The 19,946-nt window shown below is 43.6% G+C and overlaps 1 protein-coding gene across 1 annotated transcript in view; it reads left to right on the plus strand.

Moving 5' to 3' along the window:
• The window catches only part of LOC148868637 (ARM repeat superfamily protein), a 27,426-nt gene extending 8,322 nt beyond the window's left edge, over window positions 1–19,104 (plus strand). Inside the window, exon 8 of the mRNA XM_088970240.1 lies at window positions 18,631–19,104. Coding sequence (XP_088826366.1) covers window positions 18,631–18,773 — 143 coding nt within the window. The 3' untranslated portion in view covers window positions 18,774–19,104. The remainder of the gene's footprint in view (window positions 1–18,630) is intronic.
• The last annotated feature ends 842 nt before the right edge of the window (window positions 19,105–19,946 follow it).

Genomic DNA, 19,946 nt, shown 5'->3' on the forward strand with positions numbered 1-19,946 from the left:
AAAAAAAATGGTTATTATTCTGAATCATTTTTCCCTAGTATTTGTTGTGAAACCTAGTCTCAAGAATCCATACAAGGATTTAAAACCTAAAATGGCCTGACCAGTTTAATTGGTTCACTGGGAAACATGTCTAAAAAATGAGTTCAGCTGAAATGCAAATATTCTATATAGATGGGTGGGAAAACTAAAGGATATGGATCAGAAATGGAGTTATCCAACGGAACATAGGAGCAGATCCAGTTGGTAATAAAATGGGGGAATGTAGACGTAAGATGGTTTAGTCACATGCAAAGAAGATTGTCTACAGTACCAGTGAGGAAAAAATTGATCTGTTACAAGCTGAAGAGCTAGGGGCAGACTGAAAAGGACATGGATTGAAGTAATGAATTGAGGACCCATAATTTAACAATGGATGTAGCACTTAACAGAGCAGAATTATGAAACAAGGTTCATGTAGATTGTAGCCAACCTCATATAGTTGGGACAAGACTTGGGGACTCCTTGATAATAACTCAGGTGGCTGAATTGAATGACCTATTGCTTTGGCTATTAATGGATAAGATATTTAAATAATAAAATATACAATGGTATTCTAATTAACCTGATTTCGGCTTCAGCTATTAAGAATCTCACAACCTCCTTGAAAACTTGTTCATTGAAAGACAAAGCAGTAAGTCATTCAGTTCAATCATTTGAGCTGTTATCAAATGGTTTCTTGGTTTTTTGTGTTGTCTTTACGGCTCATTTTGGGGTGTACAAACCCTAATAATGATTTTGACTGTTAGCGTAGGGGTATTTCTGTCTTTATACCTTGATTGATGTTGCTGATCTATAATGTTGTGTTGAAACATGTGCTCTTAACTTAAGGGCACATAGGTCTTTTCAGTTATGTTTTAATAATAATATAAATACTTACTGACCGACTGGGAGAAGTTAGGTTGACTCTTTCAGTTCAACCAGAATTCTCTCTTCTCTCTTTCTTTATCACTCTTTCTTCTTCTACATAACTGAACTCAGTCAGGCTGAGCTCTAAGGCAGACCTGAATTGTAACATGGTATCAGAGCTAGGTTAAATCTGCCTAGATTTCTGCTTGCCTAGGGTTCATTCTCTGCGCACCCTATCTAGGGTTTTCCTCTTTTTTTTTTTTTTTTTTTTTTTTTTTTTTTTCTGTGTTCGATTGGAGATAAGGGAAAGGGCTGAAAATGAGTGATCGCCCTCTTCCCTTGGGGGTCTCTATGCTTCTAGTCAGGTCATATGTGGTCGGTTGCTGTGATTTCTGAGATCGCCCTCTCCTAGTAGAGGAAGAATAGAGGGCCGAACTGTGTGTGGCTGTTGTGTGTGAAACGGCTGTTGTGTGTGGACTGCTCTCCTGCTCGCATGGGTGTTACTTCAGCGATAAGGTAAGAGATTTCAGTGCATGATATCTATTATGGATTAAATAGGAGGTGTGTTTCAGACCATTTGCTAGGGTTTCGGCCAGTAAGAGCTAGGGTTTATGCTGGTTTCTTTGTGCATTTTGAAGGAAGAGATATGATCATATAGTGGTGAGATTTCAGGTAGTTGTAGGAGTAGGGTTTGTGGTGTGAACACATTTTTCAGCAACAACAAGTGCTGAAATCAGTGTGACAGGTGTGATTTAGGGTTTGTGGTGTAAAGAGCACACATTCCAGCAACAATTAGCGCTGCAATCAGTGTGACAGGTGTGACCTAGTGGTGTGTAGTGTGCAGATCTCAGTGATAATAGAATTCAGCAAGTGTGCAGAGTTGGTGATAACATAATGGGAGACAGTAATGATTATAAACCTAGTGTGATGGTGCCTACAGACTACCTGAATGTTCAGATGACTTCCATTAAGTTAAATGGAGAGAATTATGTGCCTTGGGCTAAATCCATTGAAGTCTTTCTGAAGGCAAAGAAGAAGGTAAAACACATCAGAAAGGAGAAACCCTCCTCTGACTCTCACGAGTATGAAGACTAGGAGCAAGAGGACGCTCAGATCATCACATGGTTGTGGAATAGTATGGAACCCAGGATTAGTGTGAACTTCATGTTCCTTGATACTGCCAAAGATGTGGTGGACCATGCGAAGAAATTGTATTCGGGGCAGGACAATACAACCAGAGTTTATCAGCTTTATCAAGAGTACTTTAATCTGCAACAGGGCAATCAGAGTCTTGAGGAGTACTATGCCAACATGAGGAACATACGTAATGAGTTGAATGTCTATCATCCTCTCACTTCTGATGTCAAGATTCAACAACAACAGAGAGAGCAGCTTGATGTGACTAGATTTTTGGTGGGACTAAAGTCTGAATATGAACCAGTACGGGCTCAGATATTAGGGGGATCAGCTCTTCCGTCCCTAGAAGAGGTATTTGCTCGACTACGGAGGCTTTCTATCGTATCTACTGAGAACTCTAATATCTCAGATAGATCTGCCTTTGCTGCATCGAGAGGCCGTGGTGGTAGAGGTGGAGCTCGGGGAGCTCAATCTGGCCGTGGTGTTGGTAGTGGTTCTACATATGGCCGAAGTGGCAATGGTGGGTCTACTTATAATCGTGGTGGTGGTCGTACTGGGAGCAGAGATTCAGGGGGAGCCTATGGTAGAGGACGTAGCTCAGGCCCGAGGAAGTGCATTCATTATGGTATGGATGGACATACCATCAACTATTGTTATGATTTACATGGTCCTCCCTCAACCTGAGCCAATCATGCCGCGGTTGGTGACTCAAGTTCCAGCTTTAGACAGGAGAATCATTCATCTGACCAGTTGCCTCCTACATCCATAGATGGTCCCATGAAGGAGATGGTGAGTGTTCCCCGTAATGAATATGAGAGGTTTATCCAATCACAGCAGAACACGACGACTTTTGCTCACTCAGGTATGGCTTGTCTAGCATCTACACCCAATCCCTGGATCATTGACTCTGGAGCCTCCGATCACATGACTGGAACTCCAGGTGTGTTTTCCTCCTTATCTCATTGCTCAACATCACAATCTGTCACCCTTGCTAATGGTTCCACATCCTCAATTTGTGGTGTTGGTAATGTTGACCTATATCTTGTATCCCTCTCATCAGTTCTGTATGTTCCTAAATTTCCTTTTAACCTTATGTCTATTAATAAACTGACCAAATCACTTAACTGCTCCATTACCTTTTATCCATCTATGTGTGTCTTTTAGGATCTCAAGACTGGGATGAAGATTGGTGGAGGGCATGAAGCAGGTGGACTGTATTATCTTGACGGTGGTGGTGGTAGAACTTCAACAGCTCTCTAGTCATCTCTTTCTCCTCTCCAGTGGCATTGCCGATTTGGTCATCCGTCGCTCAAAGTCTTGAAGTCCTTGGTTCCGTCCTTGAGTCAGTTTTCTGTTTTGGATTGTGAGTCGTGTCAGTTTGGGAAACACCATTGTGTTCCCTTTAGTTCTAGGGTCGATAATCGTGTGTCAAGTCCTTTTTCTTTAGTTCATTCAGATGTTTGGGGTTCTTATAAAGTAATGTCATATAATGGATACGGATATTTTGTCATTTTTGTGGATATTTTTCAAGGATGACGTGGCTCTATTTAATGAAAGAAAGAAGTGAATTGTTTACCAATTTTCAAAAAATTTTATGCTGAAATTCGTAACCAATTTGGTACCCACATCAAAGTTTTTCATTTTGATAATGGCCACGAATATTTATCCTCATCATTTCAGTAATACTTGGACCAACACGACATTATACATCAGACCTCGTGTACCTACACCCCACAACAAAACGGGGTGGCTGAGAGAAAGAATCGCCATCTCCTTGAAACAGCAAGATCCCTAATGCATCACATGCATGTTCCCAAACCTTTTTGGAGTGATGTAGTGCTTACCTCTTGTTTTTTGATTAATCGGATGCCCACGTTCATCCTTGATGGTCAATCTCCGTTTCAAGTCTTGTTTCCTTCTTTGTCTCCATTCCCTCTTACGCCGAGAGTTTTTGGGTGTGTCTGTTTTGTCCATAATCTGGGTCCTGGGAACGACAAGTTTGATGCCCGTTTTCTCAAGTGCATCTTCCTTGGCAATTCTTGGACCCAGAAAGGTTATAGGTGTTACCATCCTGGTTTTCGACGGTCCTTTGTGTGTGCTGATGTCAGTTTCTTTGAGTCTACTCCGTTCTTTTGGGGGTCTGGTGATGCTTCTTCCTCCTCATCACCTCCTCCTCTTCTACTTCCCGTTGTCGATCCTCCTCCCTTTGTTCCAGTTGTGACCAAATCCTTGCCTCCGGTGCCACCACCTGTTGAACGCCCACCTATCCATCATGTGTATACACATCGCCCACGTGCACCAGACCTCCACTTAGCATCTAAGATTGATCTACCCATTGCTTTGCGGAAAGGTAAACATACTTGCACCCTTCATCCCATTTCTAATTATGTTTCTCTTACTCACCTTTCCGCTTCCCATCGCCAGTTTGTTACCTTGTTTTCATCAGTTATTGTTCCTAAAGATGTCCAGGAAGCCCTTGCCTCTCCAGGGTGGTACCGTGCCATGGAAGAAGAACTCTCAGCCCTTCATCATAATCATACTTGGGACCTCACTGCTCTTCCTCATGGGAAGCAAGCTATTGGTTGTAAGTGGGTTTATACGGTTAAGTATCTACCTGATGGTAGTGTTGAATGCCTGAAAGCGCGATTAGTTGCAAAAGGGTACTGCCAAACCTATGGCATTGACTACACAGAGACCTTCTCACCGGTTGCTAAGATAGGGTCAATTCGTGTTGTGATCTCTCTTGCAGCCATGTATGAGTGGTCACTATATCAGCTTGATATCAAGAATGCCTTTTTGCATGGTGATTTACTCGAGGAGGTCTACATGGAGCAACCTCCAGGGTTTGTTGCTCAGGGGGAGGATGGTAAGGTGTGCAGACTAAGGAAGGCTATATATGGGCTTAAACAGTCTCCTCGAGCATGGTTTGGTAGGTTCAGTGAGGTGGTAAAGAAGTTTGGCATGAAACAGTGCAAAGTTGACCATTTTGTATTTAATCATAACTCTCCGGGAGGAAAAATACTGTTGGTGGTGTATGTAGATGATATTGTTATTACTGGGAATGATAACATTGGTATTGATAGGCTGAAGACTTATCTACAGGATCACTTTCTGACAAAGGATCTAGGTAAACTGAAATACTTCTTGGGGATAGAGGTAGCGAGATCCAAGTATGGGATTAACCTGTGCCAGAGAAAATATGTGCTTGATTTGCTGGAAGAAACTGGCTTGTTGGGTGCCAAACCAGCTGAAACACCCATAGACACAAATACCAAGCTAAGCAGTGATATGGGTGAAGTGTTTGAAGACCCTGGCAGATACCGACGACTTGTGGGCAAATTGAACTACCTAACCATTACCAGACTAGACATCTCATTTGCAGTTAGTTTGGTAAGCCAGTTCATGCAAAAACCTCTGATTCCTCATTGGAATGCGGTTTTGAGAATTGTGAAGTATCTAAAAGGGGCCCCGGGTCGCGGTCTAATATACAAGAGTGGGGGAAAACTTGAAATAGAAGGGTATTTTGATGCTGATTGGGCCGGTTCTATGTCTGATAGGCGGTCTACTACAGGCTATTGCACGTTTCTGGGAGGTAACTTGGTGACATGGAAAAGTAAGAAGCAGACGGTTGTGGCAAGAAGCAGTGCAAAAGCAGAATATAGGGCTATGGTGCATACCGCTTGTGAATTAGTGTGGCTAAGTAACCTTCTACAGGAAGTAGGGTACAACGTTAACACTCCAATGAAGTTCTATTGTGATAATCAGGCTGCAATTCATATCTCCTCTAATCCAGTGTTTCATGAAAGAACCAAGCACATTGAGGTTGACTGTCACTTTGTGAGGGAGAAGGTGCTGAATGGAGAGCTGGACACTACACATGTTAATACAGGAAATCAGTGGGCTGACTTATTTACAAAAGGCTTGAATCGGGGAAGAGTGGACTACATATGTAAGTGCTGAATGGAGAGCTGGACACTACACATGTTAATACAGGAAATCAGTGGGCTGACTTATTTACAAAAGGCTTGAATCGGGGAAGAGTGGACTACATATGTAACAAGCTGGTGAGTATATATCATAGGGTATTTCTGTCTTTATACCTTGATTGATGTTGCTGATCTATAATGTTGTGTTGAAACATGTGCTCTTAACTTAAGTAAGGGCACATAGGTCTTTTCAGTTATGTTTTAATAATAATATAAATACTTACTGGCCGACTGGGAGAAGTTAGGTTGACTCTTTCAGTTCGAACCAGAATTCTCTCTTCTCTCTTTCTTTATCACTTTTTCTTCTTCTACATAACTGAACTCAGTCAGGCCGAGCTCTAAGGCAGACCTGAATTGTAACATTGACTAATTTCACATTCTAGACCATCGAATTTTGGTATATTGAGATATACATGTGAAATTTGAATTTTTTTAATTGAGATAATGAATTCAAATGCAATTGGTTAAGCAGAGGGAAGGTACTATTGAGTTGTGTTAGAGGGGTTATTCTTTGGTCAGTTTGGGAAGAAAGGAATTGTAAGATCTTCAAGGAGGTTTCCCACTCAAAAGAAGTGGTAACCAAGAATATCGTAATTAGAATTTATCATTGGGTCAAAACTTCACCTTTGTTCTGTCATTTCTGGCCCAATGTAGCAAACTGCTCTACCACAAGGGCAGCAAGTGCTTCTCCCCGGGTAGTTCCTAGTGGAAACCCAGTAAAGCTTAATTTTGATAGGACTGTCATGGAAAAATCCAGGAATGTCTGGGCATAGGTGGAGTAATCAGGAATGGCAATGGTAAAGCATTGGCTTTATACTCAGGACCCACAAGTTGAGGGGACTCTTTAAAGGCTAAGATTCTGACATTACACCTGGGTTTGAAGTTGGCAAAGTTCCTAAATTTTAACAACCTGATTGTGGATGGTGAATCTCATGTAAGGACAAGATGCATGTAATAATAATGAGCGAAATGTCTAGTTCTACCTATCTGTTGAAGTGGAGAAGACGAACGAGTCTCCCTCTCAACTCACCGAGTCAATTCATCTTCCTCTTCCCAAAATAGGACCTGAAGCTCCTGCAGGTTCAAGAGCTACTTCTGGAAGCTTTTGTAAACCTGAAGGAAGGAAATCATCAGTGAAAGACCATTTGGAGAAGCTTAAACTGTTACCCAAAAGAAATACTTTCAAGCCCCTTAAAAAGAGGAGCCGAAAAAGTAAGGCAGGCCAAGCTACTCTCAACAACCCCTTTCAATTTTCAAAATATCTTTAGAAAATGGGCCTTCCCTCGAACAGTTCTCACAAGTTAAGGTACCCAATACAGTTTCAAGACTTGGGCCGAAACCTTTCTAAAGCCCACCCGACAGACTCGAAAGAAGTCCTCCATGGCCCAAATCCACCTGAGACCCCAAATTCCCTAACCGAGCCAACGCCCGAAACTCCTCCAAGCTCGGGAAGACACAACAGGAAAATTTACAGGCCTCCTTCATCACCAGACAGTTCAAGCTCCTCCTCTCTCTTCAAGGCAAACGACACTGAAACAGCTGAAGATTCAAGCTCTTATGCGACAGAGATCGAACCAGACCCCAGGGAGGTGGCTTTCTCAAGGGCAAAAGATCTTTTCTCTGGAAAGGAAGCATGGGGAAGTGTGGATTTAATTGAACAAACACTTCTTGTAAATCCTGAGTATGGAATAGACTGTGAGCCAACAAGCCTAGTAAGAGTATGGAATAGACTGTAAATCCACCAAGTTTCCCCTTCCCCCTCCTCTCCTTTGCCTGTAACCTTTTCTCTGTCTTCTTCTAATCTTGGATCTCACCTTACTTCCCCTCTTTGTCTTTCAGGTTTCAATGGAGATCTATCCCAACTAAGCATTAACCCAAGCTGCCAAGAAAAATCTGACGAAGGGCATCATTAGTTCGGATTGACACAGAAGGGGTGCTAATCTAGAAAGAGAAGTTACTGAGACGGCTAGAAAATTGGGGATAAGTAAAGAGAAGGGATCTTCACTCAATCAGGCTCCAGAAAAGGGGGAAGAAGGAATCCAGAAGGTCGAGTTTGTGAAAAGTGGCAAGAAGAGCTCTAAAAGGGAGCTAAGGAGACTTCAATGGGGATTGACAGATCAAAAAACAACAAGGTTTAGGGCGGACAAGGGAAAATCAGCATTCGGAGCTTAATGAAATTATTAAGTTGGAACGTCAGAGGGTTGGGAGGCCAACTATAAAGAAGTTTGGTAAAAGAAACTCTGAGAAGATAAAAACCAGACATAGTCATCCTCCAAGAAACAAAAAAGAAGTGGACAGGAAGCTTCTGAGAGCAACTTGGGAAATTCGTGGAAAGAAATGGGTTTTACTTCTTGCTTTAGGCACTTTAGGGGGAATTATCCTAGCTTGGAATGAAGAGGAGGTTTCGGGTATTGAAATAGATAGAGGAGAATTCTCAATCTCTGTTCTTTTTACCAATAAGATTGATGGTTTCAGCTGGACTTTGACTGGAGTATACGGATCCAATGCTCCTTCAGACAAGCAAAGACTTTGGGAAGAATTGGATGCCCTACATGAGTTTGATGAAATCCCTTGGGTTTTAGGAGGTGACTTTAACGTAACAAGGTTCTCTCAAGAAAACTCTGACAGAAGAACAGCAACCAGGAGCATGAGGGAATTCTCCAGTTTTATCTCGAGACAATCTTTGTGACCTTCCTCTCCATAATGGCCAATTCACTTGGTCAAACCTACAAGAGAACCCAACAAGCTACAGACTAGATAGGTTTATGGTATCTTCAGATTGGGCAAAAAAGTTCTTAAATCTTCTCCAAGAAATCAGACCTCACTGCACTTCAGACCACTGGCCTTTAGTCCTGAGAACAGACCTGGTCTTGAAAGGTAAACCCCCAATTAGACTGGAGAAAATGTGGACTCTTCACAAAGATTTCCACAAAAATGTAGCTTTATAGTGGAAGGAATGTAGAGTTGAAGGCTGGGCTGGGTACAGACTGTTGCAAAAGCTGAAATTCCTGAAAAGAAAATTGAGATCCTAGGGGAGAGAAGAGTTCAAATCGTTTGCAGAGGAAAAAAATGCCATCCTCATGGAGCTGGAAGATTTAGATAAAAAGGAGCAATTTAGGAGTTCTGGACAGAGAAGGAAGAAGTAGGAGAGATGGTTTAAGGAGTTCTTGGGAAAAGGTAATCAGAAAAGAAGAAATCTTTTGGAGGCACAGATCAAGGGTCAGATGGTTAAAGGAAGGAGATAACAACTCAAAATTCTTCCATAGCTATGCGTCGGGTAGGCGCAGAAAGAATCTCATCTCAAAAATTAAGGTGGGTCGGAGGGAGGTGGAAGATGCAGAAGAAATCACTGAGGCATTTCTAAACCACTTCAAAACTCTTTACTCTAGGAAAATTGCTAGGAAGTTTAAATGAAGAAGTTGGGAAGGGCCGACTCTAGCAGAAGATAAGAGAATTTGGCTTGAAAGGGAATTTGAGGAGCAAGAAATAAGAGAAGCAGTCTTCAATATGGACGGAGATAGAGCCCCTGGGCCCGATGGTTTCCCAATCTTCTTCTTTCAAATCTGTTGGGAAGTTGTAAGAGTGGATCTTTTGGAGGTCTTTAAAGACTTCAACTCCACAGGGTTGTAAATAAATGAACTAATTCTACTTTTATTTGCCTCATTCCAAAGAAAAATGGTGTCTTGGAAGTGAAAGGCTACAAGCCAATAAGTCCTGTAGGGAGTGTGTACAAAATTATGGCAAAGGTGTTGGCAAAAAGACTTAGAGAAGTCCTAAAAGAGCTGGTTTCTCAAAATCAGTTTGCATTTGTGAAAGGAAGACAGATCGTAGACAACATCCTAATTGCAAACGAAGTTATAGAAGACAGAAGGAAGAGTGGAAGGACATGCCTTCTTGTGAAACTAGATCTTGAAAAAGCTTACAATAAAGTAGATTGAGACTGCCTTCTCCAAGTTCTGAATTTGAGGGATTTTGGAACGAAATGGCTGCAGTGGATAAAAGGATGTATAAGTTCAACCTGGTTCTCGATCATGATCAATGGAGAGCCCAAAGGTTACTTTAAAGCTAGTAGGGGTCTACAGCAAGGCTGCCCTCTCTCCCCGTTCCTCTTCACCTTGGTAATGGATGTCTTTAGCCAACTTATGGAGAAGCCAAAAAACTTAACTTAATCAAAGGTTTTGAGGTAGGAAGAGATGCCATAAATGTCTCCCATCTCCTATTTGCTGATGATGTCATCCTGTTCCTGGAAGCCAATTTGGAGAATATCTTAAATGTGAAAAGAGTGCTTCAATGTTTTGAATTAGTCTCAGGGTTGAAGGTAAATTACTCAAAGAGTAGCCTAGCAACTATAAGCCAAATTGAAGGTTCCTTGCTAGAAAATTTCAAGGAAACTCTAAATTATCGAGTGGAAAATCTCCCCCTATCTTATTTGGGCATGCCCCTAGGCGGGAATCCAAAAAATCGAAGTTTCTGGCTAGTAATGGAAAAATGTGAAAAGAAGTTAGCTACTTGGAAAAATTGCTCTCTCAAAAGGGGCTAGAATTACCTTCATTAAGGCTTCCCTTGCAGACATGCCTGTCTATTTCCTTTCAGTGTTTCAGATCCCTGCTAAAATCAGATTACAGATCGAAAAACTTCAAAGAGATTTCCTTTGGGAAGGTGGAGGTGCTAGAAAAGGGCATCTAGTAAGTTGGAGTCAGGTTTGTAAACTAAAAGAGGCCGAAGGGCTGGGAATTGGACACCTAAAAGAGAAGAATAATGCCCTCCTTGGAAAATGGATGTGGAGATTCCCCATTGAATCAAACTCCCTTTGAGCAGCTATCATCACCAGCAAGTATGGGTTAAATGTAAACGGTTGGGATTGCAATCTCCTCTCAAACCGATCAGATTCCTCAAATCCTTGGAAAGGTATCTCTTCTATTCACAACCTCTTTCTTTCTTTCATAAGATATAGGGTGGGTAGTGGAACAAGAATAAAGTTCTGGACGGATCTGTGGTGGAGCAACTCCACATTAGCAGAATCTTATCCTAAGCTCTACAAACTTACCCTAAACAAAGGTGCAACTATCTCTCAGTGCCTCCCCAATTCTCCTAATGAAAGCAACATAAACTTGAACCTCGGGAGACCCTTAAGGGAACCGTAGATCAGTGAGCTTACACTGACCTCCTCCCTCTCTCTTAGAGAAGTCTACATTTCCCCAAACTCCCATGTCTGGAAACCCCACCCCGGAAGTGAGTTCTTGTCCAAGTCTTTCTTCGAAGCTTTGGTTGCGGGAAACTGAGACAGTGATTTCCCTTTCAAGAAGATCTGGTGCAAGTTTGTCCCCTCAAGAGTGAGTTTTTTTGTTTGGGAGGCTTGTCTGCATCGAGTAAACACTTGTGAGCTAATGCAGAAGAAAAACCTTGGAAGGCTTTTTTTCTCCCCTCACGTCTGTATCCTCTGCCTCTGTGAGGGAGAGACAACTGGCCACCTCTACATACACTGCCAAGCAGCCAGCAACATCTGGAGCTTCTTCCTACATCTAGTTGGCTTTAGTTGGGTGGCTCCTAAGCACCTTCAGGAACTGATTTCACAGTGGCAAGGAAGAGGTCTGAGCAAGAGAGATAAGACTTACTGGCTGATAGTACTTCATGCTGTTCTTTGGGGAATTTGGGAGGAAAGGAACAATCAACTGTTTGAAAATAAGATAAAATCTAAGGGTGAGCTGTTATGGACGCATTCCTCGGGAAGACGTACCGTCGTTGCCGGCAGCAACAGGAACCTGACCCATCGCCAGCAGCAGTAGTGATTCAATGATTCTCATCCTACCTAGTTCGGCAACAACAGTCTTATCTAGATTAGATTAGATCATCTTGCTTGTTCTTATCTTATTCTATTGCTCTTATCTTATCTTGTTAGTAGATTATCAGATTAGGATTAGCTTATCTTATCCTTAGCAAGATAGAACTGGAAGTCTCCCTATTCAGCAAGGAGACTCCCTAAGATTAGGACTCTTGTAATCTCCTATTTAAGGAGACACCATTATTGAATGAGGATATCGAATATTCAGTTAAAGAAGTGAGTTAGGAGAGTTGGTGATCTCTTGAACAAATCACCAGAGGCGCCAAGATAGGTTCATCGGAAGGAACAAGGGAAAACAAGAGGTTTTCCCCGTGGACTGACTTGTGACGAGATCCTATTCCCGGGCCCTCAACAACTTGGTATCAGAGCAAGCGTCATGGGAGATCTGGAGCAGCTACCATCCAGGGTCCACGACCTCAAAGCACCAACTCGTGGAATCCAGCTCCGAAGTACGTGAGATCAAAGACGAAGTGAGGGAGCTACGACGTCTGGTGGAGCTATTCCTTTCTAGCAGAGAAAGGAACTCTGAAGGAGGGACAACCGCTAACGACAGCCGACCAGATCTGCCAGTCTTCCGGCGAACAGCAGTCTGTTAGCCAAGGAGCCGCAGTCATCCCCAAGTACAACAGGTTGGAATTCCCGTTGTACAACGAAAACAGAGACCCCTTAGGCTAGTTGTATCGCTGCAAGCAGTTTTTTCGGAATCAACGGACAAATGACTGGGATAAGGTAAGTCTAGTCGCCTTTCACTTAACAGAGGAAGCACAACTTTGGTTTTATCGGTTAGAGCAAGAAGAACCCGGGCTCAGTTGGCCCCAGTTTAAGTCCTATTGCCTTCTTAGGTTCAGACCCCCGCTGACCAGCAACCCCCTAGGCGAGCTGATTAACCTTAAACAGACCGGCACAGTGGCTGAATACTAGCGACAGTTCCAAACCCTCCTCGCGAGGGCATCCTCCGTGCAACCCAACTAGCAAGTGGATATGTTCACGGCAGGGCTAGCAGAACCCCTGCGGGTGGATGTCGAGATGCAGAATCCCCCAAATCTGGTCACAACCATGAACTTAGCCTGCGTGTTCGAGCGCAAGCTGCAGCTCAGCCGCAGAATTTTTAATGTGGGTCGTCCACCAAACTCATGGGTACCCCCAAGATCAGCAACAACGACCCCCTCTTCTGCTACCAACCGGGAACTGAAATCTCACACAACCATCGCCTCTAGACCAGTGACAAGTACAGATAGTAACATGGCCGCTCCACCCATTAAGCGTTTGACCAGGATAGAAATGGCAAAATGTCGAGCGAGAGGCCAATGTTTCAACTGTGATGACCTCTACTCGGTAGGACATAGATGTAAGAGGCTTTTTTGCCTCCTCATCGATGAACAAGAGGAAGATGAAGGAGAACCCGTCATATTCGAGCCAGAGATCTCTCTCCATGCGATCATCGGTATTAAAACCTCTCAGACCATGCGGTTAAAGGCACAGATAGCAGGTCAACCGGTGTGCATTCTCGTCGATTCAGGGAGCAAACACAACTTCATAAGTGAACATGCCGCCCTTCAGTTAAAACTCCCATGGAACTCCGGCCGTGACTACAGGTAGCCATCGCAAATGGTGAGAGAGTTCATAGTCTAGGAATTTGTAAGGACGTGCCGATACAGGTCAATTCTGAACTGTTTCTTGCTGATTTATCTGTACTCTCATTGGATGGGTTCAATATTGTTCTTGGGGTCAAATGGTTAATTACCCTAGGCTCGATTTTATGGGACTTCAGCGCACTCACAATGGCATTCCACCTAAATGGGAAGCAAGTTTCATGGCACGGTTGCAGGGTTAAAGAAAAGACACCACAGGTCCATGCACTTTAGACAGAACCGACAACCATGGAAAAACTCCTCGCCGAGTTTTCAGATCTATTCCAGGAACCCAAGGGACTCCCTCCTCTCCGAGCTTGCGACCATCGTATTCCTTTGGTGGTGGGTTCAACACCTGTCGTTGTCCGGCCTTATCGCTACCCTCACCTATAGAAGGACGAGATAGAAAAACAGCGTACAGAGATGTTGAAACAAGGAATCATACGCAAAAGTCACTCCCCCTTCTCTTCGCCGGTTCTATTGGTGGCGAAGCAGGATGGAACGTGGAGGTTCTGTGTTGACTATAGAGAACTCAATGACCGGACGATCAAAGATAAGTTCCCTATTCCCGTTGTGGACGATTTGCTGGACGAGCTGCAGGGTGCCCGGTATTTCTCTAAGTTGAACCTCAGGTCCGGGTATTTCCATGTTCGCATGGCTCCCGGTGACGTGAAGAATACTGCCTTTTGCACCCACCATGGCCACTTCGAATTTTTAGTCATGCCATTCGGTCTCTCCAACACCCCATCCACATTTCAGTCATTAATGAACGAGGTATTTCAGCCCCATCTGCGCAAATTTGTTTTAGTTTTCTTTGATGATATCCTCGTTTACAGCAAATCATGGGTAGAGCATGTGCACCATCTGCGGACCGTTTTTGAGCTCCTACGCCAACACAAATTATTCCTCAAACGGTCCAAGTGCACCTTCGGGAGCGACATGTTCTTTATCTCGGCCACGTCATCCATGGGCAGGGAGTGACAGTTGATAGTTCCAAAATTCAGGCTATAAAAGAATGGCCCAAGCCTCAATCAGCCAAGGCCTTACGCTAGTTCCTCGGATTAATGGGTTACTACCGCAAATTTGTCCAGAACTATGGATTGTTGGTGGCCTCGTTAACCAACCTGTTAAAGAAAAATTCCTTCCAGTGGGACGACGCAGCCGATGTAGCTTTTCTGACACTGAGAAATACCATGTCTTCCACTCGTCTTGCAATTACCAAATTTTGCCCTCGAATTTACAGTCGAGTGCGATGCCTCCTACGTAGGTATCGGGGCCGTATTACAGCAGCAAGGGCACCCGATTGCTTTCTTCAGCCGCAGGCTGGCCGATCGGCATTTGAAGCTTCCAGCCTATGAGCGCGAACTAATCGGCCTAGCCCGAGCCGTCCAGCACTGGAGGCCATATTTGTGGGGGCAGTCGTTCGTCGTCAAAACTGATCATTACAGCCTCAAATACCTGTTAGAACGTCTCACCACTTCCCCTCAGCAGCATTGGGTTAGCAAACTGCTCGGGTTCGACTTCCGGGTGGAATACAAGGCAGGGTCCTCAAATCGCGTAGCTAATGCCTTGTCTAGGCGAGATGAAGACGCGATGGCTCTGTGTGGCATTTCCCAACCCCGGATCTCTTTGTTTGACGACATTAAGAAGGCAGCACCACAGTCCCCAGAATGGTCGCTCTTGGTCCAGAAGATCCAATCCGGCACTGCCGACCCCAATTGGTCACTTCAAGACGGGTTGGTACTATATAAGGGACGAGTCCATCTTCCGCCAGACTTCTCGTTGATTTCCACCATCATCATCAGCATCCATAACTCCACCCATGAAGGTGTTCAAAAAACGCTCCACCGCGTCCAGGCCGATTTCCATTGGCGAGGTATGAAGACTTCTATTCGAGATTTTGTCCAGAATTGCTCCACGTGCCAACAACATAAATGGGAAAACCTACACCCGGCAGGCCTCCTTCAGCCCCTTTCCATTCCGACACCGATATGGGCCGACATCTCCATGGACTTCATTGAGGAACTACCCAAGGTAGGCGGCAAATCAATTCTCTTCGTGGTAGTCGATCGCTTCTCTAAATACACCCACTTCATTCCTCTATCACACCCGTACAGTGCTACTTCAGTTGCCCTCGCCTTCTTTACACATGTTTTTCGCTTACATGGGTTACCAGAATCCATCGTCAGCAATAGGGACCCGGTTTTCATTAGTGCCTTCTGGAAGGAGTTATTCCGGCTACACGGCACCACCTTGGCCTACTCATCAGCTTATCAGCCACAGATTGACGGTCAGACGGAAGTGGTCAACCGCACAATCGAGATGTATCTCCGTTGTTTCATAAGCGATCAATCGCGACGGTGGGTGGATTGGCTCCCTTGGGCCAAGTACTGTTACAACATAGCCTACCATTCTTCCCTCGGCATGACTCCCTTTCGCATCGTTTATGGCCGGGATCCTCCCCACTTGCTGTCCTACGAGCCTGGTTCTACTCGTTTGGAAGCAATTGATCACTCCTTACAAGAACGCGACGCCCTCCTAGCCGATGTCCACCTTCGCTTACAGCAGGCCCAGCTCCGCATGAAGCTTAACTATGACAAGCACCACCGGGAACTGTCGTTCGATCCAGGACAATTTGTTTGGTTAAAACTCCAGCCCTACCGGCAACGCTCCTTGCGCCACAGGGCTGCCCTGAAGCTGGCCCCTAAGTTCTATGGGCCCTTCAAGGTTTTGCGACGGATTCTCAGTGTGGCCTACCAGCTGGAATTACCAGAGACCAGCCGGATTTATGATGCCTTCCACATCTCCTTGCTGAAGCCATTTATGGGTGCTCCTCCGGACCAAGTCCCCTCCCTACCACCCTTGAAAGATGGCAAACTGGTTCCCCAACCTAAAGCTCTCACCCGCTCTCGTCTCAATCGTGGAATTCTTGAAGTCTTGGTGGAATGGTGTAATTTACCATCGGCCGAAGTCACATGGACCCCATTGGCAGAGTTCCACTTCACATATCTGGAGTTCGAGCTTGAGGACAAGCTCGTAGTCCAGGAGGGGAGTAATGTTATGGATGCATTCCTCGGGAAGACGTACCGTCGCCGCCAGCAGCAACAGGAACCTGACCCATCGCCAGCAGTAGCAGTGATTCAATGATTCTCATCCTACCCAGTTCGGCAACAGCAGTCTTATCTAGATTAGATTGGATCATCTTGCTTGTTCTTATCTTATTCTATTGCTCTTATCTTATCTTGTTAGTAGATTATCAGATTAGGATTAGCTTATCTTATCCTTAGCAAGATAGAACTGGAAGTCTCCCTATTCAGCAATGAGACTCCCTAAGATTAGGACTCTTGTAATCTCCTATTTAAGGAGACACCATTATTGAATGAGGATATCGAATATTCAGTTAAAGAAGTGAGTTAGGAGAGTTGGTGATCTCTTGAACAAATCACCAGAGGCGCCAAGATAGGTTCATCAAGAGCAGGAAGGAACAAGGGAAAAGGGAAAACCGGAGGTTTTCCCATGGACCGACCCGTGACGAGATCCTATTCCCGGGCCCTCAACATGAGCTGATCAACCACATCACTTATTACTGCAATTTGTGGGCTTCCAGCTTAGAGGAGTTCACAGGAATCAATGTTAATGACCTTAACAGAAATGTGTACAACTTTCTAATCTCCTCCCCTTCTATCCCACTCCCCCCCAGAGTTCCCCCAATAAGAAGGGAAGGAACTTGGACTCTAAGCTTTGATGGAAGTGCTTTTGGTAACCCTGGAGCTGCCGACATAGGGGGAATCCTAAGAAATGAAAACGGACTCACCTGCTGGGTATACAGTGGACTGATTGGGATAGCCGACTCCACAAAGGCAGAAGTGTTAGCAGCTCTCACAGGGATTTGCCTAGTCAGCAAACTGGGTATTCAGAACTTCTCCATCGAAGGTGACTCAGCAAATACTATAAGATGGTTGGGACAACAGGAGGCTGGACCTTGGAGACTTGGTCACTTCTTAACAGAGGCAAGGGACCTATTAGCTCATACGAATGTTTCTCTATACTGGATCCCAAGGGAGTTAAAAATGCCATTGCAGATGGTCTAGCAAAATTAGGAGTCATTCTGGAGACCTTGTACTGTGAAAATTTTCCTCCTGTGTAATTCTCAGGGGTCTGGCCCCTGCTTTGTATTTGTACACCTTCTTGTGTACCACTCTTTCCTTTAATGAAATCAGTTAACTTATTTCAAAAAGAAAAAAATAAGGAAGCTAGGCACAAAAATTAAGAGTTATGTTTCTATGGACAAAAAAGGGAGGCAAATTGTATGGCTGATGCTCTAGCCACTTGTTTTGAGGAATGACAAATGGTGGTGCTAATATTTTGAGTTAGATCATTGATGCAATATCAAAGATGTTTTGGGGTGCAAGGCACTTCCACTTTGTAAATTAAAATTTTAATTCAAAAGTAACAAGCTATCAATAAAAATGCATTTAATTATCAAAAAAATAAAAATGCATTTGGTTAAACTGCAAAAGTGGACTAGCGTACACTTTTTATTTGCCTCTTCAGTACGCTGTGTTCATTACCCCCCCCCCCCAAAAAAAAAAAAAAAAAAAAAACAAAACAAAAGAGTAAGCTGTGTTCATTAGGTTGATAAGGGTCAACCCTGCTAGTCAGACTGAGATATGGTAATTACCACTTTGTCCTGTGAATTGGGTTGATTTCTATTTTGGGGTTAAAGAATTGCTTTTAGCTCCAATACATGCTTGTTGGCATCTGAATTAGAGGTTTCCTACATTTATGCTGTTTGAAATATGGACTCTAGTGACTACCAAAAAAAGAAATATGGACCATGGTGCATATAGATGTTTTGGGCTAAATGGGTATCTTGTTATTTCTTCTGTCATAACCATAGCAAAGAGGTAATTGTGTCAGACACGCCAAATTTGCTGCATTGAATTATGGACTCTAGTGATAGTCTTCTCCCTTGAATTAGCTATAATCTATATGCAGTCCATTTCATAAGGCCAATGTTAATGCTGAAATCATTTTTGGCACATCAGATTTCTCGAATGAAGTTTGTGATGGATTGTCTTTTAATTGATGGAGCTACCCTCTGATTTTATCCATGGAATGAATGTGAAAATCCTCCTAAAAATTGCAGATGAAGCAGCCAGGTCCCTGCACCAAGCCGGAGCAATCTCAGTTATTAAGTCTACTCCCGATTCTGTTGAAGATGCCGAACTCATGAGCTACAAGTCCAGTTTACTGAAGAGGTTCCATGAGTTGAACCTTGGTACATCTTGAGATGTAGAGCAAGTGGAGGGAGATAGGTTTAGTTTTATGGACAAGTTCTCTGCTATATCCAGGAAAAATCATCAAACTTAATGGAGGTCGCCTTAATTTCAAAGAGTACGGAGTCACTCCGTATCACTCCCTACCACATAACCCTCATCACCCCGAACTCCCTTTCCAACAAGTGAAGACTTTTCTTCTTTTTTTCTTCCTAAAGAGCTAAAAACAATTTAGTAGTTGCTTTCACTTGTCAGCACTTGAAGCAACAAAATAGATCCTTGTACAATATCCACTAAATAGTCCTTAATTTATGAAATGTTGAGCATGACAATAGCATGGAAAAGATAGAATCTCTAGTAAGAATTTGTTTTCTAGTATAAAGCGACCCAGCATCCCATTGACAAAGACGCATGTCAAGTTTGTTGGTATTGCTAATAAAAAGCATGCATATAAGAATTTGCAAGAGAAAAGCAAGTTATAATTTATGGCTTTGTAGAGACCGGATCTGCTCCTCACAAAGGGCGCCTCACACTGACCTCACATGTACATCCAAACCATGTATTGGGAACATCTTCCGTATTTGTGTGTTATTTATGGGAGATGTTCCCCATGCACGGTGGGATGTGCCTGTGAGGTTATTTTGAGGCGCCCTGTGTGAGGAGCAGATCCCAATTCGGATTCGTACTGGTGAGGGGTAGGCCAATGTAGCCTTCAAGAACACAGACATAAGGGCATACTCGGGCGGAGACTCCAATGAGGACATGCTCTTAAAATTACCACTATAATCGGAATTTTATTTGTTAGCGATCATTAATATTAAGAGGAAATATGGTTTCTTTGATGTGTTATCAAGATTACCAAATAATCCTGCATATGGCAACTTGGGGGGTGAATTTCCTACGCCATAGGGTGTTTTGTAATATGGCGCGTTGTGTTGTCTGAAAAATTTTAAATGTCATATTTTAGTGGTTAATAGGTTGGCTGGTTTGACTGTTAAACAGAAAAAGAGAATTAGTCTCTAAGCATTGGTTCATTTACTTGGCCAAATGCCCAAATGGGTCAACAGTTTAATCGGTCAAGTTATGTTTACTAAGTCGATGTATTTGAAAGGGTTTGTGGTGACTGGTGAGACAGTCCCAAAATCTGCCGGGTGAAGGTCATTAGCCCGACTATCTGATTCAACCA

Source organism: Nelumbo lutea, chromosome 2 (genome assembly GCF_056320005.1).
Source record: "Nelumbo lutea isolate HS-2025 chromosome 2, American lotus-T2T, whole genome shotgun sequence".
Taxonomy (NCBI): Eukaryota; Viridiplantae; Streptophyta; class Magnoliopsida; order Proteales; family Nelumbonaceae; genus Nelumbo; species Nelumbo lutea.